A 13,769-nucleotide genomic window follows, 5' to 3' on the forward strand; every position below is an offset into this window, starting at 1 on the left:
TGTTGGAATGTCCAGCTCAGGAGGGTGGTAACCTTGACTCTGCTGTCCACCCTGTATTTCCAGTGTCCGGTAATAGGTGCTTAGAAGATACTTGTTGATTGACAGTAATTACAGGGTTCTACCAGGCAGGTACTATTATCCTTTTTTCAAAAGATTTTTTTTAAAAAGATTTTGTTTATTTATTTTGTATACAGCATTCCACCCGCATGTATGCCTGCAGGCCAGAAGAGATTTGATATAGATGGTTATGAGCCACTATGTAGTTGCTTAAACTTAGGACCTCTGGAAGAATTCATAATAGAAGAATAGACAGTGTTCTTAACCTCTGAGCCATTTCTTCATCCCCCCTTTTTAAAGATTTATTTATTTTATTTATATGAGCACATTGTTGCTGTCTTCAGACACACCAGAAGAGGGCATCAGATCCCATTAAAGATGGTTGTGAGCCACCATGTGGTTGCTGGGAACTGAACTCAGGACCTCTGGAAGAGCAGTCAGTGCTGTTAACCACTGAGCCATCTCTCCAGCCCTGTTATCCTTTTTAATAAAGGAAGAAACTGAGTTCCAGAGAAGCAGTGTGAACTGGCCAGTGTCAGAATCCAGTCAGGTTTCCATTTTCTGAGACAGAGTCTCACTGTGTAGCCTAGGCTGGCCAGGATAATAGGCATGAGCCACCGTGTCAGGCTTTAGAGCTGAGGTTTGAACTCTTATCTTCCTGGTTGCAGATAGGATGTGCTTCTACCCCTGCCCCCACCCCCACCCCAACTGGGAATAAACCTGGGACTTTGCACACGGGTAGTAGTTGGTTGTTTATGTGTCAGGTTCTAGAATCACCTGGGGATAAACTTCTGGGCACGTCTGTCACGGAGTTTCCAGATTCAGTTAACTGTGATGAGGAGACTGTCTCCTAACGGGGCGGCGTCATCCCGTAGGCTGGGGTCCCAGACTGAATAAAAAGACTCTGTGCTGGGATTAAAGGCCTGTGCCACTGGGCCCAGCAATGACTCATCTTATTACTTATCTATTTTTGGTTACATGTATTAGTGTGCGTCTGTATGTGTGGATTCAGGTGCCCGCGGAGACCAAGAGAGGGCAATGGATGCCCTGGAGCTGGAGTTACAGGTGGTTGTGACTCCTGATGTGACTCTTGGGAACTGAAGCCCGGTCCTCTGCAAGAGCCAGCTGTATGTGCTCTTAACCCCTGAGCCATCTCTCCAGCCCCGAGACAAGGTTTTGCTTTATGACCCTGGCTGGCCTTGAACTTGTATCCTGCCTCAGCTTCCCTGGTAGCCCTGCACTACCACCCGTGGCTTGGAGCTTGCGTTCTTCATTGGGGGCCTATATTCCACCCACCCACTGAGAGAAGAATGAGATCCTGGTCCACGTCTGCTAGGTGCTAGACACCCAATTCCTTATCTCCATTGGCAGTGTCTTGGAAGTGGTATGGATTCGACATGTCTCTGTGTGGGAGGCTCTGACGCTCAGGGTCTCAGGAGGTGACCTTGGTTGGAGATAGGCTCTATTGTAGAGGTTTTCCAGTTGAAGTGAGGCCTTCAGGATGGGCCCTAGGTCAGCATCCCTAGTGTCCTCATTATGGGAAACTGGGACACAGAGGGCTGTGCACAGAGGGAAGACAATGGGTGGAGTTGGCCATTTACTAGCTACAGCCTGGACTAGAATCTCAGCCCCAGCTGGACTAGCCCTTGCTAAGGCCCTGATCCTGCCCTTTCAGCATCTTGGCCATCTATTTCTGATTTTTTTTTAAAGTTTTCTTTTTTGGGGGTAGGGTTGGTTTTTCAAGACAGGGTTTCTCTGTCTTTCCTGGAACACACTCTGTGGATCAGGCTGGTCTCAAACTCACTGAGATCCACCTGCTTCTGCCTCCAGAGTGCTGGGATTAAAGGCATGTGCCACCGCTGCCTGGCTAAGATGTATTTATTTTTTAATTTTATGTGTATGAGTGTTTTGCCTACTTGCATTTATGTACACCGCGTTCAGGCCTTTTGCACAGGGAGGCTGGAAGAAGGCATTGTACCCCTTAGAACTGGAGTTATGGACAGTTGTGAGCTACTGTTTCAGTGAGGGTTTCTATTGCTGCAACGAAACACGATGACCTAAAAGGGTTTATTTGGCTTATATTTCATCATTGAAGGAAGCCGGGACAGTCACTCAAACAGGGCAGGGACCTGGAGGTAGGAGGAGCTGATGCAGAGGCCGTGGAGGGGTGCTACTTACTGGAACACCTCATGACTTGCTCAGCTTGCTTTCTTAGAGAACCCCAACCTAAGGATGGCTCCACCCACAATGGGCGGGGCCTTCCCCCATCAATCACTAATTAAGAGAATGCCCTACAAGTTTGCCTACAGTCCTAGCTTATGGAAGCATTTTCTCAACTGAGGTTTCCTCCTTTCAGATGATTCTGGCTTGAGTGAAGTTGACATAAAACTACTCAGGGCAGCTACTATATCGGTGCTAGGAACTGAACCCAGGGACTCTTCAAAATCAGCAAATGGCTTAACCATATCTCCAGCCCCAATTTCTGTTGTTTAAGTTGCTTGGCTTGTAGCATTTTTGTGATGTCAGCTAGAACAAAGGTTGAAGGTCCTCTTTAAGAACAATATGCACATACTCCTAAGTCCAGTTCTTATTTATTTATTTACTTTTGGAAACAAGATGTCTAGCCTAGGTTGTCCTTGAACTCCCTATGTAGCCTGATGAGCCCAGCCTTTTGGTTCTCTTACCTCTTCCTGTGTGCTTGGATTATGGGTATTTCCACAAGAGTGTGTCACGTGGCACTGGAGACCGAAGCCAGAGCCTGTTGCAGGCTAGACAAGCAGTGTACATCTGAACTGTATCCCCAGCCCCCAGGACCTCACTTTATCTAGATTATCTCTGTCCAGTCAAGGTTATGTGTTGGACTCCTAGGGATCAGGCTCAGTACATGGGTGTGGGACTACCAGGTAGAGGCCGCTCACATCATGGCTGACCAAGTGAGCAAGCAGAGAGTGGGGCTAGAACCCAGGACACTTTGGAAGTTTCCAAGACCCTCTCCCAGTAACCTACTTCTGCCAGTCAGTGCCCATCACTCTCATCTTTGGCCTGTTGCCACAGGACATCCTCCCTCTGTGCTCTAGCCCGGCTCTCCTCCTTTAGGAGGAGAGCGACCAATTCTGTTGCATCGAGGCACTTTCCGTGATCTTACCTAAGTGGCACTCGACCATCTCTACAAAGATCTACCTTCACAGGTGCCAGGTAGACAGGTATGTGCGTGGGACACTGTCCTACCTTCAAGCAGGGGTGGAGTCCCTCCTGATGTATCTGTCCTCACCCATGTCTTCTAGAGGAGGAGCGAGTAGACATTCTGGTCAACAATGCAGCAGTGATGCGGTGCCCACACTGGACCACCAAGGATGGCTTTGAGATGCAGTTTGGTGTCAACCACTTGGGTGAGGTCTGGGCTGGGTTTATGTGGGCTGGAAGAGTGGGTTCTTGATGGGGAGTCACCCACTCTGGGGTGTGTGTGTAATCTTGCTCCATTCTTTTAAAATGTATTAACGTATATGTCTGTCCCGTAGACTGGTGAATCTTCATTTCTTTTTCCTTTTACTATTTTTTAAAATTACTTTTGAGGTCATATAAGTGACGGCATTTTCATGCATGCGTGCTCTTGTACCCCAGTCTCACGTGTTCCTCTCCCCACTGAGCTTCACCTCCACTCTTCTCCTTCCCCCAGTTAGTCCTCTCTCACAGTTTTATTTCTGTGGCTGTGAGAGCAGCTTGTGGGAGAAAGGGTTTGGCTCACAGCTCCAGGTTACAGTCCATCCCTTGGGGAAGTCAAGGCAGCCAGGACCTGAAGTGGCTAGTCACTGCTCCTCTGCAGTCTCGGGCAGAGACATGCTTGCTAGTGCTCAGCTTGCTTTCCTCACTCACAGACCGTACAGGCACCTAAAGGGGTGAACAGCACCTCTCACTTTCAGAGCAGATCGTCCCACATCAGTGATTATAAGCCTGATACCCCTACGGACAGGGCGCAGCCACCATGAAAACAGCATCTCCACCCCGAGGCTCTGTTTTCAGGCTACGTTGTACAAGGTTGACAATGACAATGGCTATTCCCTTGTCTGCCTGTCTTGTCTGTCGGTCTTTCTGTCTGTCTCTCTCTTTCTTTCTGCCTCCCTCCCTCCCTTCCTTTTCCCTTTTCTTTCTTTTCTCCCTCCTTCCCTCCCTTCTCCTCTCCCTCCCTCCTTCCCTCCCTCCCTTCTTTCCTTTCTTTTCTTTCTTTCTTTCTAGTTTGATTTTTATTGTGTGTGTATGGGTGTTGCCTGCATGTATGTCTGTGTACCACATGCATGCCTGGTGCCCTCCGAGGCCAGAATTGGGTATCCGATCCCCTAGGATAGGAGGTGAGTAGCCATGTGGGTGCTAGGAGTTGAGCCTGAGTCCCTGGGAGAGCAGCCACTGCTCTTAACTGCTCAGCCATCTCTCCAGTCCTGATTTCAATTTTTTATGGTGTCTTATTTCTTCAATGCATGTATCACATTTTCTTTAATTTTTTTTTTTCTTCTTCAGCCAGGTGGTAGTGGTGCATGCCTTTAATCCTACCACCAGGGAGACAGAGGCCGGTGGATCTTAATGAATTCCTAGGTCAGCATGGTCTACATAGCAAATTCCAGACCATCCAAGGCTGTGTATAGTGAGTCCCAGTCCCCACTCGCCTCTCCAAAGTTTTATTTATTATATATACAGTGTTCTGCCTGCATGTATGCCTACAGCCCAGAAGAGGGCACCAGATCTCATATATGGTCGTGTGGCACCATGTGGTTGCTGGAAATTGAATTCAGGACCTCTGGAAGAGCAGGCAGTGCATTTAACCTCTGAGCCAACTCTCCAGCCTGAGTCCCAGTCTCAAAGAACTAAAAAAATAAAATTAACTTAACTTTGAGAATTTCATAATACAATAAGAAAATATGAGCATATTTACCCAGTATTTCTCTGACTCCACCTGTATCCCCTGCATCATGTTTCTGTCCCAACTTTATCTCTTTTGAAACCTAGGCTGGCCTTGAACATGTTAGATGACTGCGAACATCTGGTTCTCCTTCCTCCACTTTCTAGGTGCTGGGATTGTAGGCATATGCCATTTAGCCTGGTTTTTGTTTGTTTGTGTTCTAGGACTCAGGGTCTTGGTATCACATTTTCTTTATTTGTTTATCTGTTGATGGTCATCTAGGCTGGTTCCATTTTCTGGCCATTGAAATCATTGCCGTGTGATAAACACGGGTGAGCAGGTGTCTCTATGGTCCCTTGGATCTCTGCTCAGGAGAGGTGGAGCTGGGACATATGGTAGTCCAGTGTAGAGAAGTCTCCACACTGATTTCCATAGTGGCTTCATTAGTTTACAGTCCATCAGCAGTGAGTAAAGCTTCCACTTTCCACATGTCCTCGCCAGCACTTGTTGTCATTTATTTTCTTGGTGATGGACACGGTTGAGATCCTCAGAGCAGTTTCCCTGATGGCTAAAGAGACAGGAAACATTTTCCAATGTTTGTTGACCTTTTGTATTTCTTTAGTTGAGAACCATCTGTTCAGTTCATTAGCCTATTTATTGATTGGATTTTTTTTTTTTTAACTTTAGCATTCTTCCCAAGTCCTCATTCCTGCTAATAGAAGGGAAGAAGAAAGGAAAGAAAGCTATCATTTCACCACCAGAAGTAGTTGTGGTTTTAATGAGAATGGCCTCCATAAGCTTATATGTGTGAATGCTTGGTTTCCAGTTAGTGGAGCTGTTTGGGAAGGATTAAAAGGCAGCCTTGTTGGAGGAGCTGTGTCATTGTGTGTTGGTGGGGGCGGGGGGCTGGGCTTTGAGCTTTCAAAGGCACACCCCAGTCCCTCTCTCTCTCTGCCTGTGAATCAGGATGAAAGGCTTTCAGATACTCCTTTAACACTGTGCCTGGCCTCCTGCCACCATGATCACCACAAACTAACTCTCTAAAACTAGTCAAGCCCTCAATTAAATGCTTTCTTCTATAAGAGTCATAGTGGGTTTTCACAGCAATAGAACAGTAACTAAGACACTATGCTTGGTGCCATAAACCTTTTTGAGTGCTTGCCTGGCAGCTCTAATGGAGGAATACAGACACTTATACACCCTTGATGGAAGGGAGAAGGTAGTCTACGTCAACCTAGTGCGCAGCTACTGGATGTACATGGAGCAGTGAGGGAGGATGGGGTGCCTGTCTAGTCAGATGGATCAACCCTGGTGATTAGTGGGGTGACAGATGTTAGGGCCAGCTTGTCCTCACATCCTCACTTTCTGCTAGGTCTCGTGACCCGAGGTCGGTCCCTGAGACTTACATGGTGGAAGGAGAAAACCAACTCCCGGAGGAATGGTCTTACCTCCACATGCATGCTGTGGTACATCTGCCCACCCCTTCCCAAATACATGGAATTGAATAAAAGAAAAACCAACTGAACAGAACCTAAATCTAAAGTTTTTTTTTCTCCTCAGTAAACAAAGCAACTCCAAACAAAACAACAAACTGGGTGAGGATATAGAGGAAGAGGAGGATTATACTACTGCTGGGAATGAAAAAGTAAAATAGTGGGACTGGAGAGATAGCTCAGTGGTTATGAGCAGTGGCTTTTCTCAGCCCTTGTCATGGCCTCTTACAAACACATGTAAATCTAGTTCCAGGGACTCCACTGCCCTCTTGTGGTCTCTATTGGCACTGCATGCATGTTTTACACAGAGACACATGCAGACAAAACGCTCATACACATTAAGAAAAAAATAAAAAGAATAACTACCGTGGGGAGAAAAAAATCTTTTCTTGTCCTTCATCTAGGGCATTTTCTATTGACAAATTTGCTGTTGGACAAGCTGAAGGCCTCGGCCCCATCACGCATCATCAATCTCTCCTCCCTGGCTCATGTTGCTGGGCACATAGACTTCGAGGACTTGAACTGGCAGATAAAAAAGTATGACACCAAGGCAGCTTACTGCCAGAGCAAGTTGGCTGTTGTCCTCTTCACCAAGGAGCTGAGTCGCCGGCTGCAAGGTGTGCAAATAGTGTTCTTTTCTGGTCTCCTTCCTTCCTCTCTGGTCTAGGATAGTTCTATAGCTCTGAGCTGGTGATGAAGAGGCAAGTAGTAGCTTTAAAAACTGTAGTCAAAAGGATGGCACATGTATCAGCGTGTCTCCTTCCAGTGCAGAGGCAGACATCACTAATAAATCACGGTTCTAATGATTGCTCTTCAGTCTCAATCAGCCTGCCTTCATCAGGCATGCTTATCTTGCTTTTCTTGGATCGACTTCTAAGCCTCTGTGCTGAAAGCCTGTGGTCCTGTGGGAGTGGTTTTGGTCCATAGGGAACATGTGTCAATATTTGCAGACGTACCTATCATGACTGGGTCATCAAGAGGTTGCTCCTGGCATCTAGTGGGTTGAATTCAGGGGTCCTCCTGGATGGTTTTCCTCATTTCTTTCAGTCTAATGGAATCCGATCCAGTCCTCTGCTTCAGCCTGGTCTTTTTTTCACTAGTCTTTGTTTGTGCCTATTTGCATGTGTGCACGAGCATGTGTGCATGCATGTGGGTGTGTGCCTGTATGTCAGTGGACAATGTTGGGTGCCATCCACTTTGTTATTTATTTGAGACAGCATCTCCTCCTTGACCTGAACCTTACCTACTAGGCTAGGCTAGCTGGTGAGTGGGCCCTAGGGATCTGTCTGTCTCAGCGTGCTCAGCACTCCCTGGGGATGGCAAGCATGTATCACCACTGACATTTGTCCTGACCTGTATTCTGGGCATCAAACTCAGTGCCTCCTGCTTGCAAAGCAAGCTCTTTAACAATTGAACTATCTTTCTAGCACTCACCACTGATGTTTCTATTTTTCCCAGGCACTGGTGTGACTGTCAATGCGCTGCACCCTGGCGTGGCCAGGACGGAGCTGGGGCGACATACAGGCATGCACAACTCTGCGTTCTCTGGCTTCATGCTTGGTGAGTCCCCTCCCAGCTTAGTGTCCTCTCACAGAGTCCTCTCCCTGGGCCCTCTCTACTGGGGACCCAAGACTTTCTCTTGGAGCCTGTCACTTCTTTTGATTATCTCTTGGATTGGATTTCACTATATATTTCTGACTGGCTTGGAACTTGTTATGTAGGCCAGGCCAGCCTTGAACTCACAGAGATCTGTTTTCCTCTGCCTCCTGAGTGTTGGGATTAAATAAATGTGCCAAAACTTTTGGCAATTTTGTTTTTCTCAACATGGCCTTATCTAGACTAGGCTGGTCTTGAACTTCGGATCAAGGGTTATAGGTGTGTGCCGCCACACCTGGCTGCTGGCTTTATCTCTTTCAGCTCTCTCCCATGTCTTCCTTGGGTAAAAGACGGGTCATTGTTCTATATGATTCTGGCCTCAGATCAACTAAAAATGAGTTAGAGCCCCATTGGAGAGTAAGAAAATTGTCTTGGAGGATATATCTTGATTCCTGGAGTCAGGCTATGCCCAGGGTAACCCTGACTTCACTCAAAACTAAGTGCCTCAGGGAAATGCACCTCCCAGTTTTAATAGCCTCTTACTGTGTAGACCAGGTTGTCATGAACTTGTGATCCTCCTGCCTCTGCTTCCTGAGTGCTGGATCACAGCCAGGCCTTGCTATGCCTGTTGCTTTGAGTGTTAGTTTTAGGTCCATGATAGGACCCTCACGTCACTGGGAAGATGAACCGAGATCGCCCATCAATTGGTCTGCACAGTGTCTGGCCAAGAATCTAGTCGGACCCACAGCCAAACATTAGGTGGAGAGAGCTTAAACTGGAAAGCTTCATGAGATCCTTCCTCCTGGAGCTTGGGGAACCCCAGAGAAGAGGGGGAGAAAGAATTGTAGGAGCCAGCAGGATTGAGAACACAAGGAGAACACGGCCCACAGAATCAACTAAATAGAGCTCATTCACAGAGACTTAAGCAGCCATCACCAAGCCTGCATGGGTCTGTGCTGGGTCCTCTGCATATATGTTATGGTTGTATAGCTCAGGGCTTTGAGGGACCCCTAACAGTGGGAGCCTTTGACTCTTTTATACCCCTTGTCTCCTTCCTGCTTGCCTCACACAGCCCCTCACATGTGGATTTGTGCCTAGTCTTATTTTGTTTTTTTAAAATACTCCTCTGCTCTTTATTTATTTATTTATTTTTTGGTTCTTTTTTTCGGATCTGGGGACCGAACCCAGGGCCTTGCGCTTCCTAGGTAAGCGCTCTACCACTGAGCTAAATCCCCAGCCCGTGCCTAGTCTTATTATGTCTTGTTATGCTGTGTTCAGTTGATATCCCTGGGAGGCCCTCTCTTTTCTGAGTGGAAATGGAGGAGTGGGTCTGGGGGAGAGGGAAAATGGGGAGAGGGGAAATTGGGAGGAGTGGAGGGATGTGCTATATGAGAGAAGAATTGAAAGAATGTAGTCGGTGTCAATAGAGCACTATAACAGGAATTTATAATGCCCGAGAGTCATGTAATGGGCGTGCATTAAGAATTTTAACATGAGAGTACTACAAGATGCATTCAATAGATTGAGGGCCGGGGATGTAGCTCAGTTGGCAAACTGCTTGGCTATCTTTCATGGAGCTCTGGGTTTGATCTCCAGCATCACATACAATCAAACATGATGGGATATGCCTCCCACCACTCTGGAGGTAGAGGCAGGAGGATGAGAAGTTTAAGTTCATCTTTGGCTGTATAATAAGTGAGTTCAGGGCCAAACCCGGGCTATACATGCCCCTGTCTGAGGAGAAAGATTATTTCCAGGAAAGATAGAACAGGGGAAAATGTGCTTTTGATTTTCTGGGAACATCCAGGGATGCTTCCTATAGGAGGCAACTTTTGGATTTATCCCTCATTTTGGAGAAATTGTGGGGGCGTTGCCTGGGACAGGACCTTTAGGTAGAGGGAACGGCAAAGACAAAGGCCTGAAGGTAGGTTCCTTGGGACTTCAGGGCAGCTTTCAGCCGCAGGTTTTTTTTTTTTTTTTTTGTTGTTGTTGTTTTTTTGTGACTGTTCTGTGGGTGATTGTAGGGCCCTTCTTCTGGCTGCTGTTCAAGAGTCCCCAGCTGGCGGCCCAGCCCAGCACATACCTGGCTGTGGCAGAGGAACTGGAGAGTGTCTCTGGGAAGTACTTTGATGGACTCAGAGAGAAGGCTCCATCTCCTGAGGCTGAAGATGAGGAAGTAGCCCGGAGGCTTTGGACTGAAAGTGCCCATTTGGTGGGCTTGGACATGGCTCATGGGTCCTCTGGGAGAGGACATTCCATCTCCAGATAACCTTCAGAAATCCAGATGGAGCCTCATCATCCTCTAGGGGCAGTGTTGGTATTGTTAGAATCTCAAGACTGTGGATGTTGGCTGCCATGACCCTCATCATCCTCTAGGAGCAGTGTTGTACTACTCGAACTGAAGACTGTGGATGCTGGCTGCCATCCTCTGGGTGGCTGTGTTGGTCCTAGCATTATTGTTAGCTGGCTGCTTTGGTTTGGACCACGGGATGGCAGGCACATGTACTCTTTTGGTTACTGGGGAGATAGTCCATTGGTGCCTCCTACAGGAATCTAAAAGCGGGGAAGCTGATGGAGGAGTCAGTCACTCTAGTTATGGGCAGTGTCCAAAGACAGTGGACACCAAAGCTGCAGTAGTGGACTGATTGATCCACTGTGAAAGAGCAAGTAATCAGACAAATATGGCTGTAGAGCTTTGTGGGCCCTTGCACATGTCTGCCTCCTCTCTGACTTGGCTGTTGTTCTAGTTTGCTTTCTGTTGCTGTGATAAATACCATGACCAAAATCAACTTGGGGAGGAAAAGGGCTTATTTAACTTACAGGTTATAGTTTACCATGGAAGAGGGAAACCAGGGAAGGAACTCAGGACAAGAACTTGAAGCAGATACCAGATACAACGGAGGTTTGCTCCCAGGCATACATCAGATACCTTTATTTTATTTTTATTATTGTTATTTTTTTATAGAGAGGGTCTCACTTTGTAACCCTGGCCTCCCTGGAACTTGCTATGTAGATCAGGCTGGCCTCAAACTCACAGAGACCTGCCTTCTGGGATTAAAGGCTTGAATTATTAGGCTTGGCCCAGGTACCAGTGCAGCCTACCTGCCCAGGGATGGCACCATCTGCAGTGGGGTTCTACCTCCCATATCAACTAGCAATCAAGAAAATGCTCCACAAACATTCCCTCAGGGCAGTCTGGTCTAAGCAGTTCTTCAGGCGAGGGTCTGTCTGTCTATCTTCTAGGTATGCCAGGTTGACAAACAAATGAACCAGACGGCTCTTGATTGCAAACTGCAAAGGGTGTCTGCTACCTCAGGGATGGTGTGGGCCTGAAGCTCTTGCCCAACTCAGTAAAGGGCAGCTGTGGACACTTGTGTACTGGACACTGGCTGAGGGGCTGGGATCCAGTGGAAACCCTGGCCTTTGTTAGCCCTGAAGTAATCAGGACAGAATGGAGTGAAAAGCTGCTAGCTGCTGCCTCAGAAAATGAGTGTGACCTGGGATCACGATCTCTCCAGTTCCTGTGTAATTTTAACCTTAGCCTCTCAAGCATGTTGTTTGATTATAATAACAAGCTAGATAGAGGTAGTGGCACACTTCAGTAGCTCCAGCACTTAAGAGGGAGAGGCAGGAGTATCAAAAGTCCAAGGTCATCCGAGGCCAGCCTGGGCTATATGAGATTCTGCCGAAACAAAGCAAAACGGTGAGATCTCCAAATGGCTGATTCATAGATTTAAAATAAAGACATACATTTAGTGTGCGAGTGTGTATACTATGTGTGTGTATGTGTACGGGTATGTGCACGTGCCCTTGTATGTGCATTACATGATGGAGGTCAGAGGACAACCTGTGGGAATCAGTTCTCTCTTCGTGAATCCCGAGGATCCAACTCAGTTTGTCAGGCTTGGTGGCAAGGGCCTTCACCTCTGAACCATAGTGCCAGCCCTGAGTCATAGGGTTTTTTTTTATCCTTTCTGTATGGGATTTATTCCACATACAACTTATTCTTTATTCCTTTTAAGAAACTAAGACATTCAATTGTTGACAAGACAATGATTTTCCAACAACTCCCTCGTATTTCTCATCTATCCTGTTCTGCTTAAATTAGGCTAGATCAACTTCCCCTTTCCCCCCTTTCTTTGTTTTGAGACAGAGTTTCACTCTATAGATCAGGCTAAACTTGGGCTCTCAGGCTCCTTGTCTAAGCCTCTGGAGTCCAGAGATGACGGGTCTGCCACACCCTGCGTTTACAATCAGTGTTTACAATCAAATAAATGGAAATAAACATTTCTATCACTCGTTTGTCACTGTCCTTTTGTTTGTGGTGTGTACTTCTGCTGGGACATCATTTCTGACACAAGCAACTTAAGGACGGAAGGGTTTAGTTTGGCTGGCAGTTCCAGGACACCGTGCATCATGGTGGGGAGAGCATGGTGGCTGGAGGCAGGCTTGGGGCAGCTCAGTGTATCTGCAGTTAGGAAGCAAAGAAAAGAATGTGGGTGCTTAGCTCCCCTTCACCTTTATTATTATTATTATTATTATTATTATTATTATTATTATTATTACTATTATTTTTACATTATTTACGTATATGCATGTGGAAGCCAGAGGAGACCTTGTGGGAGCCTTGGTGATAAGTGCTCTTCCTACTTTATGAGCAATCTTGCCAGCTCCCTTGTTGATTATTGTTATTGTTAGTGTACTGTGGAAGAGGACAGACGCCATGCCATGCCTGTGGCAGTGAGAGAACAACTTTCATGGAACCAGTTCTTTCCTGCTACCATGACATGCATTCTGGGGATTGGAATCAGGATGTCTGGCTTTTGTGACAAGTGCCTTTACTTGCCGAGCCACCTCAGCAGCCTCTGGGTTCTGCTTTTCATTCCGTCTTGGCCTCCAGCCCATAGTGTTAGTGATGCTAAGTTAAGGATACACTTACTGTGGGTTTTCACATTGCAATTAACTCAGCCCAGACACTCCCTCAGACATGGCAAGAGGTTTGTCTCTTAGGTGACACTAGAAACTGTCAAGTTGACAATATTAATCACCACAGGGTGTTTTCCCTGGGAGATGAAGTTCATTCTAAAGGGCCTAAAAGTGTAAATCCATATGGAGCCCAAGCTACCAGGGTGGCTGACCATGGAGATGTCACTCATGCTGGGGGATTTGTCTTTCTCGAAAATGGATGTGGCTGCTTCTAATCATAGACCCTTGAGACCAACATCTACTTCCTTTTAAAAATCAAGAGACATTATGTACCACAAATGCTGCCCCATCATAATCTCAAGGCTCCAGATGGCTTGAAGATAGCGTACCCTAAGAGACAGGAAAGCTGACAAAAATGTACTTGAAAAACCAGCATAGAGGGTTGGAGAGATGGTTCAGTGGTTAAGAGCTCTGCCTGCTTTCTTTTAGAGGCCCTGAGTTCCCAGCAACTACATGGTGGTTCACAACAATCTATATTGGGATCTGATACTCTCTTTTGATGTGTGTGTGTGTGTGTGTGTGTGTGTGTGTGTGTGTGTGTGTGTGTGTAATTTATGGGCCAAACATGGGGGTCTGTAGGGCCATGCCTATTCAAACTACCACATTGTCTCTTCTAAGTAGCCCAGTTGGACTGAGCCTCAGTTTGACTGATTTTGAGGGTATCAGTTCTTATTGCTTATATGTGCTTGTGCAGGTAGTCTAGTGACTCTAGTCTGCTTCAGAGATTTTCTGCAGATGTTGAGTTG

General features: G+C 46.8%; 1 protein-coding gene across 4 annotated transcripts in view; it reads left to right on the forward strand.

Annotated features, from left to right (window-relative positions):
* Window positions 1-12,333, forward strand: part of Rdh13 (retinol dehydrogenase 13) — a 28,335-nt gene extending 16,002 nt beyond the window's left edge. For 2 of the 4 annotated variants that reach the window (XM_087568231.1, XM_087568234.1), the window contains 4 exons: window positions 3,342-3,446; window positions 6,846-7,058; window positions 7,900-8,001; window positions 10,062-12,333. In XM_087568231.1, the coding sequence (XP_087424357.1) occupies window positions 3,383-3,446; window positions 6,846-7,058; window positions 7,900-8,001; window positions 10,062-10,306 (624 nt within the window). In that variant the 5' untranslated portion in view covers window positions 3,342-3,382 and the 3' untranslated portion in view covers window positions 10,307-12,333. 4 annotated transcript variants of the gene reach the window in all.
* The last annotated feature ends 1,436 nt before the right edge of the window (window positions 12,334-13,769 follow it).

The sequence above is a fragment of the Rattus norvegicus genome, chromosome 1 (assembly GCF_021556685.1).
Source record: "Rattus norvegicus strain SHRSP/BbbUtx chromosome 1, alternate assembly SHRSP_T2T, whole genome shotgun sequence".
Classification (NCBI taxonomy): Eukaryota; Metazoa; Chordata; class Mammalia; order Rodentia; family Muridae; genus Rattus; species Rattus norvegicus.